The sequence below is a fragment of the Boleophthalmus pectinirostris genome, unplaced genomic scaffold (genome assembly GCF_026225935.1).
Source record: "Boleophthalmus pectinirostris isolate CB_2022bp ecotype Guang Dong unplaced genomic scaffold, ASM2622593v1 HiC_scaffold_20, whole genome shotgun sequence".
Classification (NCBI taxonomy): domain Eukaryota; kingdom Metazoa; phylum Chordata; class Actinopteri; order Gobiiformes; family Gobiidae; genus Boleophthalmus; species Boleophthalmus pectinirostris.
In genome coordinates, this window is record NW_026571153.1 from 11524499 (window position 1) to 11537672 (window position 13174).

The 13174-nt window shown below is 37.0% G+C and overlaps 2 protein-coding genes across 2 annotated transcripts in view; one reads left to right on the plus strand and one right to left on the minus strand.

Moving 5' to 3' along the window:
* Positions 1-2447, plus strand: part of rin1b (Ras and Rab interactor 1b) — a 64684-nt gene extending 62237 nt beyond the window's left edge. Inside the window, exon 13 of the mRNA XM_055156821.1 lies at positions 2124-2447. Coding sequence (XP_055012796.1) covers positions 2124-2447 — 324 coding nt within the window. The remainder of the gene's footprint in view (positions 1-2123) is intronic.
* A 5552-nt stretch (positions 2448-7999) lies between these two features.
* On the minus strand, positions 8000-13152 carry zgc:101810 (uncharacterized protein LOC493612 homolog). The gene is made up of 9 exons (XM_020936402.2): positions 12983-13152; positions 11893-12003; positions 11328-11486; positions 10892-11021; positions 10670-10806; positions 9993-10142; positions 9509-9654; positions 9278-9410; positions 8000-8788 (listed from the first exon to the last, which is right to left on the minus strand). Exons 1-9 carry the CDS (start codon positions 13028-13030, stop codon positions 8618-8620), a joined length of 1185 nt encoding a protein of 394 aa, XP_020792061.1. The 5' UTR covers positions 13031-13152; the 3' UTR covers positions 8000-8617.
* Positions 13153-13174: the final 22 nt, after the last annotated feature.

Sequence of the window (13174 nt, forward strand, 5' to 3'; positions counted from 1 at the left end):
GAGATCTTTGACATTACGAACGTCATTTATTATTATTATGGTGAACCTTCTCTCTCTTTTTCTCTCTCTATCTCTCTTTCGCTTTCTCTACACCCCCATCTTCTGCCCTCTCCTCAGTGCTGTGACCTTCAATTCACACGAACATTTATATATCCACAGTTTTAGACAATTAGAGGAATAAGAAGTGTACGTAATGGGTTTGTACTCAGCAAATACTAAACATCTACTTGAGTTTAAATGAGCTGAATAAAAAATACTCAAGTTGTACTGTACTGTACTGAAAATACTAAAGTTGTACTGAATTTGTTCCGTTTGATGCTTGATACAGATCATTCCAGGTAAAGCAAAAATATCTCCATGAAAGCAAGCAGATGGTAGAAGGTAGTAATAAGTTACATACCTAATCTTTTCTCATGGTAATACACCTGCAAATCTAATCACAATATTAATCAGAAAACTCACCAAATCTTCATTGCTGCTTAGTTTTGAGCTTACTTCTGGTTCATCCTCTTATAGTCTTATGAACCTGGGTTAGATCTGGTGGTATCAATCATTTTCTTACAGAGGTGAAAACTTTGAGTTCCATCAAGGTTATTTGTCTTGTTTCAAGGTAATTAATAATAATAATAACGCATCAGTTTTATACAGCGCTTTTCTGGACACTCAAAGATGCTTTACAGAGCATTATTGATTCCCTCCACACCCGGTGGTGGTAAACTGCTATTGTAGCCACAGCTGCCCTTGGAACAGATTGAGGGAAGCGAGACTGTCAATTTGCCTCCATCGACCCCTCCGACCACGATCAGTCTCGCTCACACCACTTTCATGTGGGTGAAGTGCCTTGCCTAAAGACACAACAACAGTTTTTGTGACTGGTGCCTCCCTGTGGCACTTGGTGTTCCCAGTGGTCTCCCATCCAAGTACTAACCAGGCCAGGCCTTGCTTAGCTTCTGAGATCTGACAGGATCCGGCTTTGGCAAGCTGGTATGCCCACATAAATAATTCATAATTCATAAAATTCTGTCTGGTTTCAAGATATCACTCTTTTCCAAATGCCAATTCAGTGAGAAATTCCTCTTAATAAGCATACTTAACAAGATGCTGGTACAGAACTGTTCACTATTACCAACTAGATGGATTTCATGGGTCACAAGTCAGTGTATTCTGGAGAGTGTTGTTTTTGGAAGGGCATCTGAAGTCTGCAATGGTATCGATTAAATGTGATGATTCCAGATCATTTCCTGTATCAACTTTGAAATTTTGAAAACCACAATCCAAGTTCACCAAAGATCCTATATTACAAGTATTCTCTGAGTTTGTTTTCATTTTTATTTATACAGTTTTAACCTCATTTGAACTTCCCTCCTCTGTGGCATTTTGTATCCTCAGAAATATTCACTGAAATACATTTATTTTGTTTTAATACATAAATCATACTTTAAGTTTTAAAACGTTAAAGGTACACTATGGAACTTTTGAAATTGACACCACCAGGCTAAGTTACTGGTCAGATCTGTGGAGAAGAAACCCCACTCACACAAAGAATGTATATTTTCAAGGTATTATTAGCAGTTAAAACACCTGTAATTGCAAGATATGTAAATTTAATGCCATACTGGGGAACATTCTGGGCAAAGCAAAATCGACTTTTATGAACTTTAAGCCATGTTATAATGCTACCGCCATTAAAAACATAGCTATAGTTGTGTTGTTTCATTCACACATGTTTAAGCAACCCTTTATTATTAGTCTGTTTAAATCTCTAAAGCTCAAAATGCTCTGTTCCACCCTGTGATGTCATGTAGTGGTAGTTTTCAAGTTAATAGCTACCTTTTATCTTTTGTTGAGTAGAGACTGGCAATTGAAAGTCTGAAATTATCTAAATGATTTTAGTGAAGGTGTGTAAAAACAAAGGGGAGTGCTTCCTGTTTCACCACATGACATCACAAGGTGGAAAAAGGTGGAGTGTTTTCTGTTAGGGAGTGGAACTCAGCCTAATATGCGGGGTTTGTGTGCTAAACATGTGAAACAAAACACAATTCCAGGTGGGTTTTTGTTGAGCAAAACCCTTGAAATTAGGTATAATATTGAACACAGATCATTAAATGTGTGTATCTTTGCAGAGGTGCGTTCGGATACTGTTCCAGGACGGGGATCGTAGTGCGGTGCGGACCTTGCAGTGGAGGGCGGGGGAGACGAGCCAGGCGTTGGCCCAGCTGTGCGCCTCCACGTTTGGGGTGTCTGACCCTCAGCAGTACACCCTGTTCTGGAGGAGCGGGGGCGAGATGAGAGCCCTCCCACCCCAAGCCCAACCACAAGACCTGGCTAGCCACAGCGAAGGGGGTCCCTCTCTGTCCTACCTGCGCACGGACCACGACTTCAGCAAGATGCGGCGGCTCACCAGAGGGGGCGCTGTGGACCTGAGCGAATCCGTGTGTGAGGAGTGAGCGGGAAGACAAGAAGACGGCAATGTTTTCCTTCTTTTTTCTGAATCCAATCTTGCATCTTTGGTCAAAACTTTTCAAACTGCCCTCCGATGGTGCAGAGAAGATCGGATCCAGCTAATAGACCAATGCCAAAAGTTGTGGCTGCTTTTGTACAGGGCTGTATACACTATTTGTGACCTGGAAATGTGTTATAACTGTTTTTTGGTTGTTGCTTGAACCCATGAGGATACACTGACAGGATTACATCACTCAAAATGGACGAGGCTCCTGTCCAAAGACGGTTTCCGTGAGACTGTTGCTTGGAAACAGAATCTACTTCCTGTTCGCTTGGTGAAAAGGCTAACGGTGTGTGTGATGTAACCCTCTCACTGTATACCTCCTCTGGATCTTTTATTACTTTTGTCTCTCGGAATATTTTTGGATGAAGTTGATCAGAAAACCTTTGTGTGCCCTTTGGAGATATACATACAGTATTGTGCAAAAGTCTTGGACAGAATCTTAAGGAAATTGAAATATATTAGTCAAATATGGAAGATTTTAAGGAGTAAGTCTTTTCTCATTGAGCAACAGAGGTCTCGGGGTCTAGTGAAAGTAATAATTTGTTTTTCAAATAAGTGAAATTAGCCAAGTTTCTTAAAATACTCTCGGATCTAAAGTATATCGGCTTCATTTGAATTTCTCTCTTCTGTGGCATTTTGAACATCAGAAATATTTACTGAAATACATTTACTTGTTTTTTTAATACATAAATCATAAATTAAGTTTTAAAATGTTAAACGTACATTATAGAACTTTTGAATTTGACACCACCTGGCTAAGTTACTGGTCAGATCTGTGGAGAGGCAACCCCACTCACACAAAGAATGTATGTTTTCAAGGTGTTATTAGTAATTAAACACCAGATCTAAAGTACTCCTGGATCTAAAGTGCTATCTAGAGTGTCTCAATGAATGCATTTTCCTTGGCTTTCTGTTCCTAAAATGAAATTTCACTGGTGAACAAAGTCAAATTCTTTTTAGATATTTGTCCAGCAGTACTTTCTACTTCCATCCTCTCCTAAACTTTAGTAGTATGCAACTTTTCTGGTCCAAAACTTGTTGCTTTATGATTATGTTGGTGGATTGTCTAGAATATTACAGTAGAGTATTAAACATATCTAATTTATTCAATTACAGCCATGATTTTTTTCTACCTGCTGGTTTCAGTGAAAATAGTTAAATTTTATGCCAAACTGTGGTACATTCTTGACAAAAAGTTCTCCACGGAGACAAGTGTTTGGACACTATAAAAGCTACTTAGTACACCTTTAAAAACAAATCTTATTAAAGCTCCCTCGGCCACAACAGTGTTACCCCGCGCCAAGAACTTTGCACAAAATTGTACAACTTTGAGTATTTTAATAATGAAAGAAATGACCAAACCTCCAAAAACCAAAGTGATGGATGAAAAGTGGCCATTTTGTGACACAGCACCTGTTAACTCAGTGAGCAAGTTGGTTTTAATAGCTCTAAAAGAAGTTTATTTTTGAAATCGCCCACACAGATGAGTTTATTTTTACTTTTACCGAATACGAGCTGCGACCCTCCTCCCACCTGCGCGAGTATTAAGTGTTGTTGGCAGGTGCCTAATGGGAGAGTGGGCGGCGAGCGACCGAAATGCATCAGCCTCTTTTACTTCAAACCAAGAAAGCCTGCATTTCTGAATGACTTGTGAATGTATTCTAATGTATTTTTCTGTGTCGAGAGTTGAATACTTACAAAATGGCAATCATTCTTATTTATTTAACAAGTGTATGTACTGTGCAGAAGTCTTAGACAGGTTAAGAATGACAGATAAACAAGAAAACATAGACTGTATAAAGAAGTGGACTAAGGGAGTGTGATGTCACCCATAGTGTTTGGCTCCAGTCAAAGGAAGCTTATGAGCCTAGCAGTTACAGGGGTGAATTTGGATTCAGAGTTCAATATTAGGAAAAGGAATTTATTTACAGACAAAATAGCAAAAACATCAGGACCATGTAGAGCTGGTTAATACGAAGATTTTAAGACCAAAATGAGGACCCCAAGAACAGCAGTTACAGAGAGAGGGGTGGCAGTTTTTCAATGTAAAGTGAATTGGAGTTGATGGAACCGGAAGTGTTCCCATTCTCACTTCCCATTTGGAACACTGCAGCTATGTCTATTTATATATACAGTCTATGCAACAGAATTATGATAGAAAATACATAAGTACAAGCACTTGGATAGTATCTCACAATACTAGAAGTTTTTATTATTCGAGTATAAATGTTTATTTATTTGAGCTGCTAAACCCTTATCTTCCCAGACGGTGAAACATGTAATAAAACTTTATTTTGGAGGTACGACAATGGCTCATTTGGTGCATGGGTAATCATTGGTGGTCCACTAGAACTCTTGGGCAAGGCACTCAGATCTTCTTCGAAAATATGTGTGTGGTCAGTGATGGTGGTGGTTAAAGACAGTCAGCGCAAAGTGAGAGCCCCTTCTCTGTCAGTGTGCCCCAGGGCAGCTGTGGCTACAAATGAAACTTGTGAATGAATACTGCAGTTTAAAAGTGCTAGATCTGATATTGGTTTGTTCTTCAATCGATATCTGTATAAATTAGTATTTGAATCTATGGCAAGGCCCACAAATTGAAGAAAAGGCATTTAAGTTCACTAATTAACTTGTAAAAAATATAACAAAATGTATTTTCTCAGACAGCATTTGTTGTACTTTTTTATTAGTTGAGTTTAATTTTGTCACTTCACTGACTGTATCTCTTAATATACCGTACTACAGAATCCATTCTTCAAGCACCGTTTGACTATGTATCAAATGTGAAAAAGTCCTTTGCCTGTTACACGTAACAAATAACAAGAAAAGTGTTATTTCTTGTCACCTCTTTAAGACTTTTGCACTGCCCTGTAACTGTACAACTGGACCATTAAACCAGAGCCTTGGTGCGTCTGGCTGAATGTACATGATAACACCACTTTTCTGGTGTCCTGCTGCAGCTCATCTGACTGTTTCCTGTTTCATCAATGACCACTCTGCAAAAACTCTGCATCCAGCATTGGTCAAAATTACTTGAATATTCTATGATGTCTGTTTTAAAATAGGACAGGTTCACATTGTTGAATATGAGGTCGTCATAGTTTCAGATAGAGGGCAGAGGCTTATATAACTGTATGGTATAGCAGTTTTTAAAAGAAATGTCCAAGATATGATCCACAAATGTTGCAGTGTATTATTTGGGATTGGGAACAAATAGGATTGAATCTATTGTGGGAAAAATGTCTGTTTATTTATGTTGACAGAGATTTAACTTTGTGCCTAATTTAGTTTCATGTGAACAGTTTTAAATGAGGGATTTAAGGTTGATTTAATGTTGTGATCTCATGTGAATGCAACCTATTCTACAGTCGAATTTGTCTTTAAACTGTCTAATATCTCTGTAATAACTGGGTCTGTTCATATGAAACAAAAACTGGCACAAAGCTCAGTGTTTTCTCTGCATATATGAATTGTAATAAGTACTTATTTTACACTGAGGCAAACAGCAGTGACATTATAAAAAAAATCATTGTTGTAAATTGAAAGAACTTTAAGTTCATTTTGGACCCAATCTTTGCCATTTGTGTGTTTTGAGTTCAATATTTGGTTAAAAAAAACAGTGCATCTCTATTAAAGTTATTTAGGCCTCTGCTCTCCATGTGAAATTATAACATTACCAAAGTCCAGGACGTGAACACAACCATGAATTTAAGTAATTTTAACTGATCTAGATACATTTTTGGCAATGCATATAGTGTATTTAATCTATTGACTTGTTGCATTTGTTGGCTAGATATCAAACCAGAGTATGATTGCCATTAAGGGGCTACAGTGTGGGCCTGTTAATATGTTTTGAAGGAAATTGCATGCTTTCTCATTGACGTGAAGGTTCTGCGAATGTGGTGTGTGTGTGAAGCATGTGTTACTTGTGAGAGCTCACTATTTTTCAGTGTAAAAAGACATGACTGTATTTTGTCAGGTAATTCAGTATCGCAATAAAGACTATTGCTATATTTGTCCTGCAAGCTGAGGCTGATCATTTGTGTGGAGGAATGGGATGTCAACATTATTTGGGTAACTGATAATTGTGATTATAGCAAAAGAAAATTGTAAACTGGACAAACGTTTTTAGAGTTAATATGTTTTGCCACTTATAGCTTCTTTAGTTCGGGTACAGATCTGATAAGGAACTGACTTAAATATATTAAAAGACAAAAAATGCCTTTCAGTATCAAGTGTGTGTGAAGGCAGAGAATCCGAGGCACTTTGATAGGTTAAAAGTCCTTTATTGGAGCAAGAGAGGCCAACACCTTTCGGCCAGAAGCGCCTTCTTTGTGGTATAATTCATAAAGGTGACAATGAATTATATGCGAGGTGTCATATGAAAGCCAAAACTGCAATTCAACAGAACTAAAAAGGAAGGATAAGCAAGAATCAACAGAATATAAACCTAGTGAAAAAAATAAATTTTATATTGATATGGAAGGGTATTTTTTTTCTCTTTTTATTGCCTAGTTGCACATTTTTGAAGAGCATCTGTTTTTTAAACATTGCATATTTCTGTGTGTCTTAAATATATGTCTACTGGAAGTTTGAAGACATGGGTCTTGTGTAGAGTAAGGAGTATTTATTATTATTTATGTATACTGAATTACCCTGAAGTGCCACTCAGGTGTAGAATTTACATTTTAGGGTAGTTTATCAGAAGGGATTAGTGGCAAAACATATGAATTGACCATTGTAAATATTCAGTTTACAGATCGTATATCCTCCTGGGGCCCAAAGAAAAAAAGTGTTTTACAATATATATTTTTTTGTTAACTTAACAATATGTATTTTGTTAACTTTTGTTCATTTTATTTCTATTTATAATTTTGTAACATCCTCTGTAATGGTTGCTGAGGACATTTTGTTGTTAGATCCATGTGAAGTTAATCACCTACCAATAACAACTTTTTTGATGACCAACATCTCTGACAAGCTTCTACAGTCACTTTAAAAAAGTTTTTAGACTCCCTTTTAATTTCTTTCTTCTGTCTTCTTCTTTTTCTTTTTTTTTTTATTATAGTGCAGCTATAAACTAACTCCAATTGAGCTAGTCCCCCCATTAAGAGTCTGTCTCAAAACACTTAAGAGACAAAAAGACAGACTGGTTAACTCTATGTCCACTATAAAGGACATAAATGAATGGACCGGGTCTCAGGAGGATATGAGGAAAAATGTGATCATTTTAGAAGCAGCAGTTTCAATCAATCTATACTTTTAAAATGTGCTGTTTATCTGTTGATATCATAATAGCATTAATAATGATAATACATTAATAACATACTAATCGTGAATAGTTGTAAGTTGTGATGTTTCTTCTCTTAACTATTGTAACACTAAAATCGTAAATTGTGACATGCCTGGGTGAATCTTCATGTTGTGATATTTTGTAGTATGATAACTGACCACTAGAGAGAGCCCTTTATTAAGAACATTGAGACAAGAATCAGGTTATAATTGTGCACTTGATTTATTGCCATCACAATTTGACATTTAGCAACCAAGAAGCATTCAATCACACATATACAGGCTAAATTAATAGTCGTGGTGCTGTAATGCTAAAATGTAAACTGAAATTCAGTACATTTACTTTGTAATTTTTGGGTCGCTAAATTATTACTGTCGAATTCATTGCACTGAACTGTCCCTGCTGGCAGCCTTACCTGAATAAAAGAGCATGCATATTATTAAGATACTGAAAATTCTGGCTACCATTCCTCCGGTTAACTTGAAACCTTACTCATAACGAAATAAAACTAGATTTGGTTGTATTTTTTATGTAAGAGGATATAACAGTGTAAAAAAACGTCCTCCAAAACACATTTCACAAGCAATTAAAACTTAAGCTGCGTACTCACTTGTCCTGTTCCAGCCCTGGTTTAGTCCTGGTCTAGTCCTGGTTTAGTCCTGGTTTAGTCCTGGTTTAGTCCTGGTTTAGTCATAGTCTACTCCAGGTTAATTTCCAGGTTTAGTCTCAATATAGTTCAAAATTGATCAATGCGAACGTAGCCGAAGTACTACGTTTTTTCTCACATCATGTTTAAAATGGTATCTATCTGAATGCTGTATTTATCTAATGCTACTTCCAAGTTTCTGCAGCACTCCCAGGCCTTTCTCCTGGTATTCCTCTCTGGTCAGCCAAAAGGAATCTTTGTCCTTCATGATGTTGGCCAGAACTGCTCCTCCCAGAAAAACCATGTGCTTTCTCCTCGGCGGATCCTCAATGCGGATCTTAAATTTCTACAAAAACAAAAGTGATGTCAGTGATAATGTACTGCCAGATTTTTTTAAGTTACAATTGCTTTCAGTATTAGGCTCTGTGCAGAACAACCCCTGTGAACCACACTGATGGCGTCACTACTTCCTGTCCAATTGTGCATCTGTGTAGTTTTAGCTGAGTTGTGCTAAAATTTATAAAGATTTCAAGATAAAGCGGATGTGACAACATGTTAAAAATGACACAAATCAAATTAATACTTCAAGACAGAACACTTCTGCTTTTAGAAAGGCAGAGGTTTGTGTCTCAGAGCCAATGCTAATGCAAATTTTGAGACAATAAATATTAAAACAACATCTCAAACTGAAGTATTGTCCATATATTCCTATTGCAGCTAATTCAAAGACTTTTGACAATAATTGCTGTTACATTTTTAATTGCCATTGTAGCAGTGATAAGCTTGTGGCATATTGTCCACTGATAAAGTTACAGAGTGCAGCTTTAAAACTTACAGATAGTTTTTGTGTGTCTCCGTTCAGGACTCTCTCCAGGTAAAGCTGCTTGATTTCTCGCTCCAGCCGAGAGGGAAGTCCTGGGTACATGGTGGTCCCCCCAGACAAGACGATGTGCTTATAGAAGTCTGGCCTGCAACAAAGATATTTATTTAAACACAAGCAAATCACAAATGCAAAATAAGTCGTGTGTAGATTTGCTGAAGAAGAATTGTTGAAGATATTTGTTACCTTAGGTCGATATCTGCAGCCTGGATGGTGTTAAACAGTAGTTCGGCCACTCCTGCCCCCTCAATGTTGATGAGATGAGGCTGAAACAGAGCTTCAGGAGCTCCAAACCGCTCACCACCAACACGCACCTGTCGCCCATCAGGGAGCTATAGACAACAAACAAATGCATCATAATATGAAGTGATGGGTAGAACTCAGTTACATTTACTTGAGTAACTTTTTGAGGAAATTGACATTCCTTTTACTTCTACTTAAATCATTATTACAAGTTATATTATTTTGAAAGTAACAGTATTCTTACTTGGTAAATTTGGTAATTGATAATTAAGTTTATGGTGACAAAAGCTTTCTGTTGACAATATTAAATTATCTGAACATTTGTCCTTATTACACCATTTTGTATCTATTTTTTAGAATTTTAGGATATTTTTTTTAAGGAGTATACATTAAAAGCGGTAAATTTAGTAGTAAAAAATACACATACGTCATAGGTTTCAACCAGATAAGTGGTTTCAGTGGCCAGTCTCTGCTCCTGTTCGATGTTGTATCCCACATAACACAGTTTCTCCTTGAGCATTCTCACTGTCTCAAAGTCTGCTGTGTGGTTGAAGGCATATCCCCGAAGCAGCAGGAGCTAAAGAAAAAGGGTAAAACTTTAGAGATTGTACATGCATTTTATAATAATTCCACCCCCGGAGTGACAACAACCTTTTTTGTCCTTGATTGCGTAAGAAAACAAAAATGTCTTAGGGCTATGGTCTCCTTTAGGTAGTATGAGAATTAGTTTAAATATTTTCTCAAGTTGTGAGTCTAGTGATTCCACATTTTTGTTTCTTTGAGTTAGTTCCTCTTTTGAACTAGTATAGCAATTGCGTAAGCCAATTACCTCACCATGCACTTTTTTTTTTAGATCTGGTTTAGATATCGGTAACTGAAAAGCAGAAGATGTTTTTAGGAGGTGGTACTTGTGAAAAGTTTGTGAACCACTCTGAATTTGCATATTGATTTATCATCTTTTTTTGTGCCTAATGATCTTCTAAATGCAACCCATTGTAGTATGTGTGAAATATTAGGTAATGTCTGATGTTAACATTTGCATCAGTAAAGCTACTTCTCTTGTGTTTATTGTATAATATTGCATTGTAGTAGTTAATTTTTTACCTTGATGAGGTAGCGTGTGATGTCCCGTCCTGCGATGTCGAGCCTGCGAGTGAGGTGAGGCAAAGAGAATCCCTCATAAACTGGACAGATGTGGGTCACTCCGTCTCCAGAGTCCACCACCACACCAGTCAGCAAACCTGGAGACAAAATCAAAACAGGGAGAGGTAAGCACTACCATGTAAGATAAATAACCAGTATACTGTTTATTTATATTAATGATACCTTGTGCATAGAGAGTGAGCACTGCCTGAATGGCCACATAAATCCCATGAAACTGGTACTTTTCAAACATAATTTCTGTGATCTTCTCTCTGTTCTTAGTTGGGTTCATGGGAGGCTCCGTCAGCAGGATCTAAAATGGTAAATAGAATCTTCGTTATAAAACGTCTATATCTCCACTGGGAACCCACTCACAACCACTCACTCATACTGAAGGCGAAGTACTGCAGAAGTAAGCTTTTATACAGAAGTAAAGGCAGGATTTGAGCTGTCTGGCAATCACAATGATGAGTAAACTTGCTGTAATAAATTAAAATTGTGACTACTTTTTGCCATATTGCCGCTGGGTAGAGAGCAGATCTTACAAAGCCATAGCTAGTTTTTTCTGCGTTAAAAATAGCACTGACAATATTTGAGAGGATTGTGTTTTATGTTTTACCTTGCAGTCTTTTGGGTTGATGTTGAGCCGCTCTGGTCCAAAAGTGTGGTCCCAAAGGTGCAGCATGTCTTCCCAGCATCTCACCATCCCATTCTCCATCGGATAAGTAACTTCCAGCATCGAACGACACTCACTGGCCTCATCTCCAACCATCAGGTCCTGGCAAAATAAAGTACTTTATATCTTAACCTTATAATAGTAATAATCACCAGATTGTTGGCCTATACATTAAAGCAAATTAGTTTACATAAGTCATTAATCACATTTTACTAGTTTAGTTTAATTATTTAGGACACTGGAAAGGAAATAATTCAAGACTAATAAGATAAACATTTTGATATCAAAAGCAGTGTATAATAAAATGGCAATAATATTATGCTTGTAAATGTATTATGCAAGAAGTTTAATGGTTTAATTTTCACTTTCTTCTTTTAAACATGTAAGTACCAAACAGTAAGATTAAAAGTGGTACAGGCTATTAAGTTATTTTTAAGTGAAAGTTAAGACAAATTAAATGAAAGAATATAAAACCACACGAGGTAGAGATTACAAACTAATATTTTACCTTTATTTCATAGTTGCCCACTTTAACACTTGATCGAATTATGGGTCGTCCGACCATTGCAGGAAATATGTGATCAGGGAAGTTGGAGCCAGCAAAGCCACACTTGACAAACTGTGAAGAGATAAGACAGATATGTTTGGATTGCCTTAAAACAAGTTAATCTTTAATATCCACTACAAAGGGTATTTATGTGCAGTAATGTGCATAAATATATCTATCAACTCTGTTCAGAATAAGACATTTGGCTTAATGTAAATCAACTAAAGCCAGTCTATCATATCTGGAGGCATTGGTGGGCGTATAGCTCTGTTACATGCCCTAGCAAAATAATTATATTATACTGTAAATTTAGGAGCTTCAGTTATACTTTTTATATATCTCTACTGTCCGGTATGATATTAAATTAAAGTGCCATTACTCTTAGTTAAAATTACAAGTTTGGATTTACTGGAAATGATGTCATAGAATCACCAAAAATACTTTACGATGTAATGCTTTTGTCAAATGTCCCTATTTAAAGATTTACACAGCACTAGAGCACTTCCCTAATACTTTAAAACCACTGTATTTCAGCAGTTGTATTGTTTTATGTCAGTGAATTTGCTTAAGTCAGGGCTACACCTCAAAGCACTGTTTCAACATGTCCAGGTGACCACAGACACATTCCTTGTCCTTAGGGCAACAGAACAAACCAGGAGGAATCTACAGACGTTTAGTAAAATACCCAGTGGCTTTTTAATCTTTTATAGCCTATTCTAAAATTACACATATTGCAAGCCACAAAACAGAAGTGTTTGCATTGTTTCACTGGAGCAGTTTCTTCCTGTTTTCTAACCAATGCGAGCGCAGTTCAAAGCATCACAACCATTTATGGCTGTGAGAGCAGAAAACATGCAATTGACAAGTCCAGACACATGGAGATTCAGACTGGAGTATGCACCAACTTACACCCAAGACTTTGAATGGTAATAAATGAGTAACTGCAATAAAATCATCTATTTTAAAAAGTATTATTATAAACCCCATGATTATATCAATGTGTCATTCAAAAACTTCACAAAAAAAACAGGAAATGTGACTTTTTACTCACCCCAGTTCCATTGTCACAGACCACCACCTTCCTACCCTGGCTGTCCATGATGAAATTTCCTGCAAAATCCCTCCAAACAGGACAAGACTGCAGTTAATAGTAGATGGTAAGTTAATCAATATGACCCATGCATTAGCTGGTACGGATATAATTGAGTGACAGGTATGCAGAAATGTCGCTGCCTCTTCTCGT

Coding starts and splice junctions, on each gene's coding strand:
- zgc:101810 (XM_020936402.2), bottom strand. CDS start 13,030: ATGGACAGCCAGGGTAGGAAGGTGGTGGTCTGTGACAATGGAACTGGG. Junction 12,004..12,982: donor TCTGTGACAATGGAACTGGG/GTGAGTAAAAAG, acceptor ATCTCTTCACAG/TTTGTCAAGTGTGGCTTTGC. Junction 11,487..11,892: donor TGGGCAACTATGAAATAAAG/GTAAAATATTAG, acceptor TTATTTTGCCAG/GACCTGATGGTTGGAGATGA.